Below are 18225 nucleotides of genomic sequence, written 5' to 3' on the forward strand. Positions count from 1 at the left end.
GCATTGGGTGTGCGCCTCTACTGTTCATGACAAATTGGCCATGTCAGACTCTAGGTATTTCCCTTACAATCAATACGTGATGACAAAATGGCTGCTGAGGCCAGCTTTGGTTTACAATTGCCCAGACAAGACAGACGGAGATGCAAAGAAAAACCACAGACACCTTTTAGTCTGAGGCATTTCAGCAAGTTATTTATAACAAAAGTGATTAAAATCACTCTACAATCATAGTAGCACGGGCGACTTCTATACAGCTTCGTAATAGTGAAGCATCAAGTGAAATGTGCAACTTGTTACAAAGAGCATTTGTTTTTAGCTTTAAAGATTTTGGTTTTCTAGCTCATAACACTCCATGTAAACTAAGCTGTACCACTTTCCCAGTGTCATTTAAGGACACAAAAGCAGCTACTTTCAGCAATTGTACTCTAACATCCCAATGTGTGCTAGTTTTCCAAGAGGAGCTGTTATGGATGTCAAAACCAGGATTGTAATGGATGGATGAATATCAAGCTTAAAACCAAAAGTGAGCAAATGCTAGTATTTTAGCAGCAATCGCCAGTTAAACTTCTCTAATTTACCTTTATAGCAACAACTATGGCTGAAAAATGACACGTTAAAAGATGCAGTTCCACCTACTGCCCATTGAGATGTCATGCCATTTGCAGTATATTTTTACAGTTTGATACAGATAATGTTTTTTTTTCTTCTAAAGCTAAAAAAACAAAAAACTTAATAGTGATGGACTGCCAATGTGTTCATGGAGTACCATCCCTCTACTTCCTTCTTTGCCCGTGTCAGCTGGGATGAGCTGACAGATACATAATACACCCCCACCTTGACCCTAAGTTGAATACGCGGTAAAGAAAATGGATGGATGGACTTCACTTTGGATGATAACTTCTAAATACGGCCAAGTAATACATTTGACTGCAAAGCAAAATGGGGTGAGTCAAGAAACAAATAATAACCCACTCTTCATAAGTAAAGCACATATTGCCCAAGCCAAATGGTTTGATGAGAGATCCTGGACATTAGCACAGACATTTTGGTGGTGTGCCCAGCTTTAACCTAGCCACTGTAAATCTTCATTCTTGTTCTATAACACCCGCTTTAATAGACCTTTGGTGCATCTTTACACAAACTCATACCGACACACCATGTGCCGCAAGGCCCATTCTGTACTGCTGGTGTGGATACCTGCCAGTGAGCATCTGCCCAATCAGTAGGGTCTGGCAAATGAGCCCAGGATACTACTGTAATCAATTAAGTCAGCTTCACTGAGCTTTCCATACAGTGTGAGGCACTACAGCACTGTACTCTACCTCACACAAACTGCAGACTTTAAGCAGAACTGTAATAAATTAACTGCTTTTGACACCTGCATACAGGTATTGATTGCTGAGCCTCATTACCAAATTTAATTAGTTAAATCTTATTATGTTTTTCTTTTCCTGCCAACTGTAAATCTTCCCAAATCACAGTAAATCAAACTATGCAAACCTATTTTTCACAGATTCACTGTGCCTCTTGCATGTGCACAGTTTAGATAACCTCAATCTCAACCCTGCACAGTTACACACTCTGGCAGCAGTATAATAATAAATAACACCTTGAAACAAATGTACCTGCCTACGTCGAGAAGGCATTTCACCTCATCTTGACTCCATGTTCTCCCTTGCTTTGTTTCATTACTCCAGCTTTCACCAGCTTGGGTAACTGCCGGCTATCGGATGCAAAATGTTCGTCTTGCTTATGCCGTTTGAACACATTAAAGGTCCCTTTTTGCTGTTGTTGTGGGTTTGAGATTTTACTTGTAATGAATCAGACAGCTGAGTCGCAGACATGGTGTTATGATGTCTTCGAAGAAATCAAACAAAAAAATCTCTAGAGCTGTGAAACAAAACAGTTTGAGTGTGCATGTTACATCCATGAGGCATTCAGGGTGCCTCCAATTAATTGAAATAAATCCCTAACAACCATATCATAATTAATAATATATCAGCTGCACAAGGCATGCCTGCACAAAAGTTAATTTAGCAATTCTCCTAGCATTCTTGAGCGCCCTCCCAATGCACCGTGAGGTAATATTATGCTAATGTTTAGGGAATACACAACATTCCCCTTTACAACAGGTGCTTTTTCATTTTCTGTCTGGCTAGCTTTAATGATCTCATTAGACAGCCACTCTAACCGGGAAACCGCCTATGGCACTTCCGCCACACGACAGGGAGTGCAACAACAGTGCTGAACAGGGAGGCCGGGCATCTGTCTGATGTCACAGTTGTAACAGAAGCTGCTTACTTACAAGATGGACACGACTCTGAGAGCGTACCACGGGAAAAAAAGAAAGAAGAAAAAAGGCTAATTGAATTCCTCGTGTACGTGCGTGCACAAAGCCCTCCCTGCTACACTGAGGCTGGAGAGGCAAGCTAAGAACCCTGTTAGACTGAGTTGTACATCATTACCCAGAATTCTAGCAGGCAGTTTCCCCAACTTCTACTGCCAAGAATCAAATGGCACAAATTAATCACAGCTTTCCTGATGGCAATGGAGGAGGAAGGAAAATGGTTCTACAGGCTGTTCATAAAGCTTCTACAAAAGACTTCTAAAGCACCAACGAACACAACTGCCCCTCATGAACAACTTACTGTGAATTTAAAGAGGTGTTTGAATCTAACACGTTTACAGATGCATTCGATTCTCTCACAAACAAATTTAAAAAAGAGGTGCTGGAGTGTTTTATAATTTCATTACAAATTGAAGCTCAAAAGTAAACTATTTACCTTTGTTCGTCAGCAATTAAGAAATGATCAATTATGTCAAACATTTTCTGGTTTTGCTTCCGAAACAGGACGTTGTGCAACTTTACTTGATATTGTTGCAATTTGAGAAGCCTGGGGATATTAATCCGATGACAACAACAACAAAAACACACCTAAAGATTTACTTGGCCTTTTTGAAGTTCTCATTGGCATTTTTCTTCATGTTTCACTCCTGACATTTCAAATAACACATAAACAAGCCAGATTTATCAATAGTGTAAATAATGAATAACCACAGTACTGAAATGACATAGCACAGCTGCAGCAATACAAACGTAAAAGTAACTAAATTGAATGTCATTTGAAGGTTAATGTCAAATTAATATCCCAAACACAAACCAGCTGAAAGAGTCCAATGTGCAAATTCATGACAGAATGATTTTTCAACTTTGCTTTGCGTATGACTTCAATACTCCTATCTTGGCTAATTCTGCTGCCTTTTACTTGATCCCAGTCAGTCTGAGTGAGAACGACGCTCTTGTGCCCAGTTTGATGGAATGTGGCAAATCTTGGCAGATTTTTTTGTTTTTTTCTCATTTTTGCAGAGCTTAGTTTTTAATAGGTCTCCAAACTCCCTCATCATTCTCGGCTGTGTGGTCCAATTTGAAAGTCAAAAACTTGGCATTGTACTTTTTCTTTCCCTCTCCATCTGCCCCTCGATCTGTCAGCCAGCCTTACTTGCACTGTCTCTGCCATTAACCTTAATCCTCTTCATGTTTATTACCTTGTTTCACACACTAAAAAAAATACACTGTTTATATCTTGTTTACCAACCTTACCTTTGACATAAATATAGAAAACACATGCATTATATACCCACACATAGAAGATAGCAGGAAAACACTGTAGTGATGCAGGGAGACAGTGATTTCAGATAAATTGAGCTGTCGGGTCGTCCACTTACTCATTCTGTGCATCCAGTCTGCCCGTGAAATGCAATTACACTCAATGCCATGAGTAAGTGGTGGAAACCAGCTTATCATGTCAGAGCCTTAACGAGTGTTACTGAGGGAAATCATGATTAACGCCAAGCACAAAGATAAAGTCGCTCTGTGAGAGAAAGGAAACAGGCCTTCATGAGACAAACCAAAAGACTCATCTTCGTATTCATATCCATAAAAGCCCTTCTTCTCATTGGTTGGAATAATGATAGTAAGAGAAACAGCAGGCATTATGACGTGCAATATATACATACAGGTCTGCTTCTGGCACCATACAGCAGACTGCCAAATTAGCCTGTAGTTACAGCACTGTGCTTTTAGAATGATACCTCTGCTCTTCCGGATCCCATGAGAATACTACCTCTTTAAAAACAAAGGGGGGGGGGGGGGATCACTACATCAGCCTTAAAGTGTAAAACAGCTACTAAAAACCTTCCCTTTTTCAGAATTTGGTTGGTTTCTCTTTCATACACAGTATTGGTGTCCACTTTCTGAAGTTTACCACATACTTTTAGATTAATTTTCTTTCTCGAGGGGTGTTTATATTAATTTCACTACACTTTATGAAAATTAACTTGAAAACACCTGCTTGTCTGAGAGGGGTAATCCATCACGCTCATTGTTCTTTACTTTTATTATTTTTCAAGGTTATTTTGTAATGCAACTCTAAAGAACAAACCTGTGGGGAAAAGTCGGGGAAAACAACACTTTTAAACCTGACAAAGCTTTTCCTTTTTGCTTTTTAAAATCGTGTGTTTTATTTTGAAATCTCTGCCAACATCTTTGAATGTGCCTATACAGTGCCATGAAAAATTATTGATTTTATGAAAAATCGATTATAGCAATGTCTAGGTTCTGAAGCAGCAAAGCAGCCAAAGACCATTACACATCCACCATCATGTTTGACTTTTCGTATGATGATTTGCTTTTGTTTTTATGTAATGATGTGTGACCTCATGGACACTTTGGTGAAGCAAATACATCTTCACTGCATTGTAAATGCTGTATTGGTAAATTAATTTGTTGGTTTATTTTGGTCCATGGACAATGGACAAGTCATTGTCAATGGAACACACCTTGCAAACTTGTCTGCAAACAGTCACAAATAACTAGCGAGTTGTAGTCAAACTGAGAAAAGTGTGATGCAAACCAAAAATAGAGGAGGCAATTCACCTTTAAAGCACAAGTTGCACCTTTTAAAACGTGCTGGCTGCAGCAGCATACAGGCATGACTCCCATGCAAATTATGTCTAACAACTGAAATCTGCTAGTGACCAAAATCACAATAAGATTTATAGAGCAGAAGCATCTTTAAAACTATTTTTACTTGGTGACACCCAAAAAGCTCCAGCAACCACTTGAATAAACAGTTCAAGTGGTCGGGAGTACACATTTATCCCCTCACAATCAGAGATCGCCAGGGGGTTGCCAACTGGTCTTAAGGCCCTTTGTGTCTGAGGCATAAGGAGGTTAACATTGCTCCTGCAATATCAACATTGCCATTTTGAGTTCATATGCTGATATTAAAAATTAGCTAAAAATACCTACAAGCTCAGCCTCCCGAGTTTCTATTAAGAAAAAGTAAAGATCCTTGTTACCATTACCAATACTGTAAATGCTGCACAATCACAAAAAAAAAAAAAAAAAAAGAATCTTGACACATGGTGTCACTCATCTAATTAGGACAACTACTTGGATTTCTTTCACCTTGGGAGATCTACCCATCAGTGGTGGCCTTGTCAGGTATCAAAGAAGGAGATGGAATTTTGCAAATGCATTGAGAGGGTTTTTTTTTTAATACCACTAGAAAAACTGACTGGAAACGAGTGTCTGCCAATACAAGTCTGCGGTCAGTGGTTATGTAAAGTGTACATAGAAGAGTAGAGTTTATTAATATATTTCTGTAATCTTTCTGATCTTTACATCACCATCTTCTCCCTTGAGACAAAGTATTATATAAATCAGTATGGGATAATGACCTGGATTCACCTCCTCAATGTACTTCATGAAAGGAGTATGTGTCCCTCACTTACTTTATGGGTGTTCACTAAAGAGACGAGGATTATTTCGATTTCATTATGATGAATAGCTACTCATAAAAACAGAGAAGAAAGAAATCAACACGGCTACTTGAGCGAGCCCAATTATGGCATCTCCTCATAAAAGAAGAACATCACAGCAATCACACTTTAACTAGCACGGGTCCTCAATCTCAAGATGCAAATAATGTAGGGATGGATAGGGCGGGCTCTATGAAATATTCACCTACTGTATGCTCATTATTTCGCTGAGGCACTCGGCATGGTGCAGTCTGGCTAAGTGATGATTGATTGCTCAAGGCCAAGAGAGGGTGCAACAGACAGAGACGACACATACTGCACAAAACGCTTGTGAATATCTCAAGGATTTTATGTGGGACATTTCCATGCATGAGGCAGTAAAAACAAGACAGCCCACAGTGTGATGCCACTGCAGCGGATTTAAGAAATCCAATTAAATCATTGGTGTGAATAAGAGAAAAGGGCCAACAATTCAAATGGGTTTCTACCAATATGGATTTTTATTGGCAGTAAGATGTTGAATAGATCTTCAATGTTTTCGATTCTCTGTATTTTTCAAGCCAAAATAATACCACTGTTCATTGTTTGCCCTGTCATCATACCACTGGCAGGGCGTTTAAGCACCCGAAACAAACTGACACGCCAATTCAAAAATGGATTTATTATTAGCTGCTATTCAAAACAAGATGAATCACTTGGGATGTATTGCTGCCTTTTATTGGTGAATAAATGCTCACACAAAACACAAATGTGGAAATTAAGCACTATTTCAGTGCAGTCTGTCTTAGTTACAGAGATTCCTCCAGGACCCATACCTTCTATTGCAATTGCTGGCGACTGTTAATAACTGAATTTATTTAATTATTTAATTAATTAAATGTTCCCTGCTACTAGTACAGTTTATCAGATGATTTGCTGATTGATTTTCTTTGGCATATTATTCCATCCTATATTGTGTTAACCCTACTTTAGGCTGGTGACCTATCCAGGGTGTACCCCGCCTCTCACCTTATGGTAGCTGGGAAAGGCTCCAGCCCTCCTGTGACCTTGACAAGGATAAGCAAAAAAGAATGAATGGAAGGATATGAATGATAATAATGATGATGATGATTATGATGATGATGATAGCTGTAAAATAAGGCTTTGGCCTAGGATACACTCCCTTGGTGCCCTTCTAGTACACCTAATATTTTGGGGGTTTCGGACAGCTCATCAGACAAAAAAACAAAATTTAAAGGCTCAGACTTCAGAACATCACATTCATTTTGTAACTCTTTAAAACCTAATATCTGAGAAAATAATCAGAAGCTGCATTGAAAAGATTTCTGTGTTCAGTTTCCTAAAGAAGAGTTCACACAAGCTACATTAGGAAACACAACAGCTTGGAAAATGGACTAAAGATATCACAAGAAGCTATTGATCCACCTTTGTGAACTCAATTGAGCAAACAGACTATGATACTTTTTTTCCCCAAATCCACAGCTTAAAAGGTTGAGTTCAACATTTTGAGAAATTAACTGTGTTACAGCTTACATAGAAAGTGTTTCAGTTGTATTTTTCAGTCCTCCATCTCAATTCTATTTTAATCAGCGCTGCTGTCTACTGGCCACATAGCGGCTTGCACTATAAGCTCATGAATGCGATCTAAAGCGTAGATGGTATTGTTTTCACCTTGTGAGTGTGTGTCATCATGGCAAAATGTGATCCTGAAAACAGCAATAGAACCAGTAAATGCGATAAAAGGAATGTTTAAGTACTGTAAGTGCTATTTTGTCAATATTGCAGTGTCACAGTTAAAAGTTGTCTTGTTAGAATCAAATCTGCATAAGTAGCTACAGTAATTGTGTGTCAAGCTCCGAGGACTGCCAAAACTTGAATGACCAACACACAGCGTCACTTTATATCTGAACATCACCTGTGTAGACACAGATGGAGGACAGGAGCTCCTGCAGCTCTACTAACACACTGCTCATGCAACAACTCCTGTGTAGACACAGTGTCAAATGGGAAACTCACCCACTCTTATGTGAGATATCACATCTTAGAGGTGCTAGGAGCAAGATTTATAGTACAAGTCTTTAGAGTGAGCTTAGCTAACTGCTTGTAGCTTCACATAGCTTTAAGTTGAGGGGCATTGTGGCCAGTGCGATCCCACCATGAAATGTCCTGTAGTAACACTTAGCAGCCTGCAGTGATTCTGAGTTGAGCTCAGAGAGTTAGCAGAACCTGAATGGCCTTCAAATACTGCTCTGCCAGAATGCCTCCTGTGTAGACACAGATGGAGGACTGAAGCTCCTACAGCTCTGCTAACATGCTGGTCATGCTAAAATTCCTGTGTAGACTCAGTGTGTGAGAAGCTCAAGCTCTCTCGTGAATCTAACACAGCTGAAATCTAGTTAGCTTGACAATGAATATAATGGCAAGAGGTAGCTGATCTGGCAAAAACAAATATATTTACACTTTGAGTTTTGAAACAAGTCAAAAAAAAATAACAGACTAATAAGTTAAATAATCTGTGAGTTTTATGTTTTCTGTAGGGCCTCAGTCACACAGGCCCAGAGGCAACCACAGGTCGCTAGGGAAGAATATGACCACGTGGTGGATGATCAATGGAAGAGCGTGGTGAAAACAGCTGCCAAGAAGGTCAAGCACCAAAAAATTCCTTGTGATTGCTTTGGTCAGCAGCAGGTTGTAGTGGTTGGCAACTTGTCTGCAAACACTCACAACTTTTATTTTAAAGGCATATGCTCTATTCCCAGTTTACATCACAACTTTTATACTTTCACTACAGCTTAGCAAGTAGATTATGAGTGTGTTCAGACATGTTGGCATGTTCCAAATATCATTCCAACTAGGGGCGAATAGGGGAATTTGCTAGTGATCAAAGCATGCAAGGTTTCATTGCAGCACCATATACCTCTTTGTAACCAATATCACCTAGTCACTGCCAGCAATCTGCAGCAACCACTTACCAACTGGTTGAGGAATACACATTTTTCCTAGCAACTGATGGTTGCCAGTCCATCACTTACTCTAGGCCCGAGGCCTAGTACTTAAGCCTAACTGACTCAAATAAATGCCAATGCAGATAAAACACTGTAGAATAGACAGGTGCATCTACGTTGGCGGCAGGGTAGACAGTGGTAAAATGAAGTCTTCACTAGTAATTTTCGTCTGACAACTAAACTGTTTCAAACCAAATACATTTTTCGTTGAATACTGTTACGGAACACTGCAGTAGCAAAGCCACTGTTTGCTGAGCAGAATTGGTCACAAGAAAGATGGCTGTTTTTTGTTGCAAAACTGGTTAGGGGCGATCGTGGCTCAAGAGTTGGCAGTTCGTCTTGTAACCAGAAGGTTGCCGGTTCGAGCCCTGGCTCGGACAGTCTCTGTTGTTGTGTCCTTGGGCAAGACACTTCACCTACCACCTACTGGTGTTGGCCAGAGGGGCTGATGGCGCAATATGGCAACCTTGCTTCTGTCAGTCTGCCCCAGGGCAGCTGTGGCTACAACTGTAGCTGCCTCCACCAGTGTGTGAATGAATAGTGGAATTGTAAAGTGCTTTGGGTGCCTTGAAAAGTGCTATATAAATGCAATTCACTATTATAGGCACAAAAGTGAATTTTTCAAGATAGAATTTTTAGGGCTGATCACTGGTATTGGTAATTTTGACTTCCATCAAAGTCAAATTACCATTATTTTTCAGCTTATTTAACTTTTCTCTCCAAAGAGCAGCTCGAAACGATGAAGACACCACTAAATAAGAGAAAACAAAAACACTGAAGGCAAGAAGACTTCACAAGAGACAAAATAAAACTAACTACCCTTGTCATAGGATTTCATCTGCTATGCTGGAAAAGATGATAACTCCAGCCATCTGCCAGCTTCGCTTGATTGCTTGACAAACAAATGTAGCCGAGGGGGAAAACACTCAGCATGACGGATTCCAGTATGCTTAATGAAATGCTGCTGTTGTGCACCGCCACCGCTGACAAACTGCGGCCTGCGTAAAGGTCACTATAAATCAAGTCCCTCACTCCCAGACTGTTGCGTTTCTGACCCCAATCAAGTACATAAATATGTCCACAAGCATGCACATATAGCATAAAATGACTTTCATTTTGCAACTTTGCTTTCTGACAGCAATTTATGATGGGATTTTGCTTTTACGTTGTTGAATGTATTTATGATTAGATGTTTTATGACATTATAAATCGGCCTTCCCACTGTAGATTAGGCACAATGAGTAATTTACACTCATCACTGGTGGGATTTACAAGCTGGTGATGGACAATTTACAGATTACACAACGGTTAATTAATCGTAACAATCATAATAATTATTTGATAATTAAATCAGTCATTAATTACAGTTAAAGACAGCCTCACCATACTATAATATCTAACACCTTTTTTCTCCCCAAATCCTGCTTGATATTTTTAAAAGCCTCGGAGTTGGAATAGAAATGCTGACTCACTCACTACATGACACTGGGTAACAGGTGCACAGATACCAGATGTCTGGAAAATCACGGTGCAGGGTGCAGCAGGCATTGCACAGCAATCAATAAAGCAGCATACATGCGGAGGTGGTCAAACAACGCTGTGATTTCAATTCTTCTTCATGTGGTTTGAAACAACCGGGCATGAAAGCAAGTGAAGTGAGCTATTGACATAACACCTACAAGTTATCCTCCGGCAATAAAGTTCGGATTGAAAAGGCATTAACTGTGTAGTGGAGCAGCAAATCATGCGCACTGGCCCCTCAATCAAAATGCACCCATCAGCCTGAAGGCGCACGAGCAGCTGGAATACGCCAAACAGGCAGTTTGAGGTACAAGTAAACAGCTGCTTTCAGTCTGTGCTCTGGGAAAACATAACGGGAAGCAAATTAGGCTGATCTTCAATAACGGGGACAGTTTGTACATTGAGCTTATTGCCATTGTCTGATGGAATAAGCTTATCTTTAAATGTCAGATGTTCTCCAAGAGTCAGGCTTTGCTGGAGCATTTATAGATATTGATTTGGAAGTTTTTAAAGGGTTTCTTGACAATAATTCAGTAATATATTGCTGAATTGTGTCAATATGATAATAAAGTGATATTGAATTCGAAAAAATATGCATTTACAGTTCAACAAAGTTGAAAATAAAAAAGAAAGAAAAGAAAAAAATCAATTAACTAAAGGAATGTATCTTGCATTTCTACATAGGTTTGGAGTTTTGTATCGATTTAAATATTGATTTTTCAAAAAAAACAAAATAACTTTATATATCAAAATCTTCCACCTAATCATGACACATTGGAAGCTATTGCATATCTATTTATTTAAAAATCAGGTACATAAAAGTTGCAACAAAACTTCCAGACTGCAACTCTAGTGCAGACATTACAGGCTGTTAGTTTTCAGTTAAACCCAGGTGCCTCCAAAGTGTAGTAGTTCATGCATTTGCCAAAACACAAGAACGATTCCTTGTTTGAGACCAGGAGGAGGCACAAACCCTGCAAGGGCTGCATCAGGAAGGGCATCTGGTGTAAAACTCTGCCAAATCAAACATGCAGTTCCATCTGCTGTGGTGACCCCTCATGAATAAGCGGGCAGCTGAAAGAATCCAGGTTTTCCGGTACAACCCAGAGAGCTGAGAAATGTAATTGTGTAGTAGCTCAGTGGAAAATATGCAATGGGTATTGAGATTTCCTTGTTTTCATGGCGCTACCAATCCGTGAATACTCACTGATCAATCCAGCAGTTTCATTTATTAGCTGGTATTTTTTGAAGTACATGAAGAAGCTAAACACAGTCAAACAGAATTTTGGAGGCGTAAATGCAAAGTATCACAGACCTGAGACATGTATGAGCTGGACTGTTATTAAAAAAAAACAAAAAACAAAACAAAAGTTCCCAAAAAATATTTGTGTATGCCACTATAGTCCAAAGCTGTTTACATGTGCAATAATCTATAGTTGCAATATCCCTATAAATGAAAAACAAAAAACAAAAAAACAAAAACAATGACATAATTAGCTACTTGGACAAATAGACAGCTAGGCAGAGGGGGGAAGTAACAAAGAACATTACTGAAATACCTTTAAATAAAATTTTCAGGTCTGTATTTTACTATTTAATTATATAACAACTTTTAACTTTTACTTCTTACATTTCCACACAAATATTATTATAATTATTATTATATTTTCCTCATTTTACTCTACATTTTTATAACGGGCCCGTTACTTTAGCTTGTAGATATTTGGGGGAATTAATTTCACATCACTGCACGCCTTCCGGACATGGACCCAATTTGACCCTAAATGTAGGAAACAGTAACACATAAAAGACAATCCTATTGGTGTATCCATCACCGAGCTAACAACATGGTACTTCAGCATCTTACTAGAAGAGAAACGCACACGGGGGGTTTCATGTTTTTTAAGTTGCAGTTCAATTTAAATGCAACTTTGTATCAGCTCAAATATCACAATTGTTTGTATGCAGTTGTGATCACCAAACATGTGTCAGCTAGCTGAAAGATACAGCTGCTGTGTCTTCCAGGGGGAGAAAAGAATGAGAAATAACTTCACCCAGAAAATGGGAAAGATGTAGGAAAGAGAGGACAGGGGAGGAAGAAGAAAGATTACGATTAAAGATAAGGACTGCTCAGTGACATTTGATAAACTGGAAATATAAGGAATTCATTATTCAGATCTATTCAGTAGTGTTAAAGTGGTTAGTTTGCAACACTGCACTATGTTTGGTGCAGAGAAGCTATAGTCAGTGTTAGGTTACATCAGGAGCAGACTCTAATTTTAATCTAAGCTGATGATGCTGATTAGATTCACTCACTGACTTCCACCGTTATATCAGCTTTATACCTTGTAGCATTTAGGAAATCAGCCGCGATAGCTCATGTAACATCTGCGTAGATCATGTTGAATTCATCCGGGTAAATCCACTAAGAGCAGTGAATCTTAGAGCGCCAGCAACACGGGTCAGAGCTGAACACAGCCTGCACACAATATCTACTTGCGCCGCTCACAACAGAAATTAATGCGACTCATTTCTTAGCAATTCTCTTCCCCGCGCTGCAGCACTACAGCTGATCGTAGGGTTCCTACATCTCTCAAATCCCATTTTAACCTCATTTTTCTGTTTAGGTGTGGAGGCACAGTAACCCATCTACACTGTGGGCAACAGCCAACAGAGCTAGTTGGGGTTTTTTTCTGTTTTTTAAATTCCCTTTGTTTTTCTCTGCTTGTGTTCTACAGATGTTCAAGCTGAGCACATTTATTAGAAGTAGAATTTAGGCTGAAATAATATTTGTTTTCCTTTGAATTAATATTGTTTTGCTATTGTATTAAGATAATATGAGGTTCAGTTTCTTTTGTAAAAAATAAATTCAAATTGCTCATGGGAAAGTTACTTTTTACTTTTATACTTTTTACAACATTTTACAGAGGTTTCACCAGTACTTCAACTTTCACCAGAGGAGTTTTTAACAAAAGCATCATTACTTATTCTAAGAGGAATAAAGAGAGATATTATATTTCCGCCACACTGGCTTCTCTTCATTGGCTCCCTGTTAAATTGAGAATCCAATTTTAAAGTCCTTCTCCTCACATACAAGGTCTTGAATAATCAGCTCCCATATCTTATCTTAAAGACCTCATAGTGCCGTATCATCCCAGCAGAGATCTTTGCTCTCAGACTTCAGGCTTACTCATGGTTCCTAGAGTATTTAAAAGTAGAATGGGAGGCAGAGCCTTCAGCTTTCAGCCCAAACTTTGTCCACCAGAGAACAAGAATCTTACTGTACATTATATGTATCTATAATTCTACAATTTGCATCATAGTTCTGAGTCAACCTCAGTCCTTATATGACTTGCAGAGTTATGTTGACTAAATTCAGGATGATGTACGGCAGCTAAATAAGGGAAATTTACTTTAGCAGGTGCTTTCCAAAGAAAATATTTTAGATATATTAAACCAACCCCCCCAGCAGTAACCTTAAAATACACGTAAAGTCAAGGTGAACTGAAGTGAATCTTTGCATCACGCAGCCACGCGCTTTGAAGTTAATGAGACAACAGAAGCACTCACTGGAGGAGCGCCAATGTTTACTTAAACTGAGAACTCAAAACAGTCTAAGGTATTACCATGACAACAGGGACTCTTTCTGGTTAGTCTTCTGAATGCCTCTCCTCTGCTAGAGAAAAATCTCTCAGTCCATTATTCCTTTTTCTCCCCCCCCCCCCAATTTCAGCCGAGGGAAACAAATCATTAGTTGTTCAACAACAGAGCCGTCTGTGCCCTTGAAGGAGGATGTTTGCCATGCCAGAGAACAATTAGACATAAACAGAGTGAAAGCTGGAGAACAAGTGTCTGAGCTGTTTCTGAACAGTGTCACATTTAGGCCAGAAGCTCATACATTTGCTGACATCAAGCATACTGAGCTCCGCACACGCTGTACTGCAAGCGAACGGGTGCGATAATAGCCGATGTATCCCATGGTAACGTCTTCACTGTCATTACCCCTTTAGGCATCTGGATGCAGACTTGATGAGCTACAATTTCCTGTGCAGGCACAACACCTTGGGGGTTCTCGCCACCCATTTAAAGTACTATGTGCTTCGCTTGCACACAGAATCCCAAACGGCCAACAACAACTATCCAACTATTATGCTTTGTGGTCAGAAATCACGCTGTGCAGTTTTCTCCCAGTTACTGAGAAGACTTCCCACTGAGGCACTACAGTTAGTCTCAGTCTCATGAGTATGTGCTTACTGTGCAAGAAGCAATCACTTGGGATAATAAACCTGTCAAGTAAAAGTACATTATCTGCTTTGTTGCCATTAGGACTGTGAGAAATGGGTAAAAAACTTCAGAAAATGCTTCAGAAAAACAGCAATGCATGATGCGATACAGTGTGATGCTCAGTTTATTTCCAGCCTCTCTGTTTATGGTGCTAGAGTAGCTTTGCATGATTCACAGATCAAAATAATCCTTATTTATCTCACACTGCACCTTGTCACAGGCACTCAGTTTGTCCTGTGTTCCCTTTAGGCAAAACTTTCTGAAACAGACTAAATGTTCGAATGACAGGAGGGAGGGGTCTCTGTCCTCCAGACAAAACTGTGTGCCTGAAATGACTGCAAAAAGAGTTTTGGAGCAGTCTGAATCCTGAGCTTTCCAAGAACTGCACAGGGATTACTTGTACATACACTGACCTCATTATTTTCATGATTCACAGTTTAAAGTAATCATTATTTATCTTATACTGAGCCTTGCTGCAGACCCTCAGTTTGTCCTGTGTCTGAAAAAACATTTATCACTTCTCCCTTTAAACTAACTTGTGCCAAACCTACCACCTCATGTAGAAAGAAAATAGTGGAATCTAAATGTTTAGAGTACTCTGAAGTCTGAGTTTTTGGCTCAAGATTATTACCATAGCTTTGTACTTTAATTTAAAAAGTTTTTTGTAGCTGAATAAAAGTACAAAACCAGCATAATACAGGAACTGTGGCAGTAGTTTGCCAGCAGATCCATCCCATTTAAAATTATGGCTTAATTGTGTTTTGTTGTGTGAAGTGAGGGACTCTCCACTTGTGTGTGAAAATGCCTCCGCCATTGTGAAGTGGAGCCAGCAGCAGTGATTAAGTTATTGAAATCTGCCATAAAGTGTCTAGATAGGGCCCAGCATTCAGTGTAACAGTGATCCAAATGTTGTCTATCACTGGCCCATAAAAAAGACAATGCTGTCTCTCGGCCTTCAATCGTCAATGTAGAGTTGGTGCTCACAGTAAAGGCTAGTTAGTAGTTAGGACTCAGGCAAGAAAAAAGAAACTTAGTGTAGCCCTCTCTTACATATGGGTGTGTATGTGTTCTCTGTTTTTAAAGTTAAATTAAGGTCAATTTAAAACCATTGAAATATTAAGCATTTGCTTAAATGTAAATCCGTCCAATAACGACCTGCTTGCAGGTTTCAGATATCACAGGAGATGTTTAAATTCACTTACAAGGGTCATGCTGATGGAAAACCTGAAATATTTTTCCACTTTCAGAAGAATAAATGATCCATGTAGGGGTACTGTAGCATGCTCGAGTTGTAGCTGAAAACAATAGTCTGCCTTTCTGGGATATGCACTTTCCTTTAAATAAGCTAGGTTTAAAAAATAACCCATAGGGAATACCTACTGAATAACAGCCTTCTGCCTTACACTGTGTGAAATTCTGAACTTTAACAAGCTTTTCTTCCAAACAAAAATGTTTACAAGGTTGTCATTATGGGTTGTCTTCTTGCATTTTTCTAGCTCACTGCAGCACTCCTTGTCATTTTAGTGCCACTTGTAGATCAGACAGGCATACAGCCATTGACAGGACTCTTTATTGTGTCATTTAGTAAAACCACTAGTTTTCAGGGGGGTAATATATGAGCCAAGTCTTGCACTCATTCCCAAGTAAAATTCAACTTCTTGTTATTGCCCCAAAGTTAAGTGTTAATTAGTGGGCTTTAGAGATGCTGATAGGCAGTTTTTCTTTTCTCTTTAGACGTGCAACTAAAATTAAAATCACTTTCACTTTACATCTCATTCAGTGCAAGCGCATTTCTGATTTGGAAGTTGACCAAAATCCTCATGATAAACACCCATGTTTACTTTTCATTACGCAGGGATCAAAGAGATAAACACACTCAGCACATCCCCTCACAACTTAAGGCCACGGGCAGAAAAAGACGATCTTCAGCCAAGGAACCATTTGGAAAAGCCTGACTCCACACAGCTGTGACCCACATCTTCCAAAATGGCCTTGAGTGTTTGCAGAGCTCGGCTTATTCAGCTATAAATGAAGAAATCATGGGGAGGAATCAATTTTTTTTTTCTTTACCTTGGTTGGTTGGATAAGAATTTCAGCAAGCGCTCAAGCAACATCAGCAAAGGATCATAAGGCATGAAATAATATGATAATGCAGAATGAACTATAATATTCTCAAAATCAAAAATTTAAAGGCTCAAAAGCCTTAAATAGGCAAGATAGTGGCCTTTAATATCCGAAAGAGCCCCCAAAGGACACTTAGTATTCACTCTCCTCATACATACAATCATATAGCTGCCTTCAGCTCCCTGCACAAGGACAGCCAGAGTCATATATCCTGCACCTCACAGCTTTAGATGCAATAAAATATTAATGGGACCCTCCTTGGGCAAAAGGTTACCTCTGCCCTCAGAAGCATCACGAGGCAAAAGAGACAAAGCCAAAACTCAGCAGTCATTATGAATGGCCCCATAAAAGCAGGACAAAACTTTCAAACTCCTTTAACTATGATTCATGTCCCTCTTGGCTCCATTAGATCGGCTGCACTTGCAAGCAGGGAAGGACACGTGAAATTAAAAAAAGGGCGTGAACTATTAGAAATCACCTCACATGGTTATAACGGGCGCAAAAAAGGTAGACATTAATTATATGCATTTCCAAAACATCCGACGCGCGTCAAAGCGCATAGGCTATGGAAAACGGGAACTAACAGATGGGGGAAAGGAACGAAATCGGCGTCATACACTACGTACGAGTCAAAAAGCCGCCTTACCAGTACGTTGCCCTGCATTTTTGCAGTCTCAATCAGACTCTTTTCCTTCATTTTTCCTCCCGTCGACCTTCCGAGCCTGCTTCTAAAAGGTTGGATATGTGGACTTTTGGACAGCTTCTGTCAGCTCTCCTTCCCCGCCGCTTCCCAGCCAGACCCTTACATAGTGAGACAGTTAATAAGTGGGTGGGCTTACAACCTAACGGGAACGAAGGAAAACAACGTGGGCTCTTCGGTGTACCGCTCAATATTTGCATTGACCAAGCTGTCCTTCCTCGCACACACGAACAGCAAACCACACGGTGAAAAATAAATATAAGTTTGAGTGAGATCACTGATTTTTTTCTTTTTTTGATTTTTTTTTCTGTTTGGAAGAGGCGCGAGAAGAGAGAGAGGCAACAGAAAATCCCATTTCCTGTGGAACAGGGAAACTGACACCGTGTTGTTTTGTTTCTTTCAGAAGCTGCACAGATTTAATGGGATGGCCAGATGCAGGTGATCGTCGCTGACAGATATACCCTTCAGAGTAAACTGACGCCAGGTCAGCTGTAATCAACTGTACGGTTGACACATATTACGATCGCCGACATGCACTTATTTGCCACGTCTATCTGTCACAAATACATTAAATTCCGCAAAAATTGAAATCCTTAAAGGTCATGGCTGAGGCAAAATGATGCCTGTGAGAATTTATGATGAACTTCCTGCGCTTTTGTCATATGGTGCACATTTTTGCCCCTTTTACTATAGTAACCCTTACCTAAAGCCAGACTTCCTATTGCTTCTTACAGTCACTTGTAATGACCTGAATTACAAGGAGGGGGG

General features: G+C 39.6%; 1 protein-coding gene across 2 annotated transcripts in view; it reads right to left on the minus strand.

Moving 5' to 3' along the window:
- Positions 1 to 18225, minus strand: part of LOC102200745 (dipeptidyl aminopeptidase-like protein 6) — a 242359-nt gene that overhangs the window by 192675 nt on the left and 31459 nt on the right. The window contains exon 1 of one of the 2 annotated variants that reach the window (XM_005730426.1): positions 17404 to 17660. The exons of the other annotated variant lie outside the window; for it this stretch is intronic. Coding sequence (XP_005730483.1) covers positions 17404 to 17454 — 51 coding nt within the window. The 5' untranslated portion in view covers positions 17455 to 17660. Of the gene's footprint in view, positions 1 to 17403; positions 17661 to 18225 lie in introns of those variants that run through there. 2 annotated transcript variants of the gene reach the window in all.

The sequence above is a fragment of the Pundamilia nyererei genome, unplaced genomic scaffold (genome assembly GCF_000239375.1).
Source record: "Pundamilia nyererei isolate P.nyererei 1_Seehausen unplaced genomic scaffold, PunNye1.0 scaffold00037, whole genome shotgun sequence".
Lineage (NCBI taxonomy): Eukaryota > Metazoa > Chordata > Actinopteri > Cichliformes > Cichlidae > Pundamilia > Pundamilia nyererei.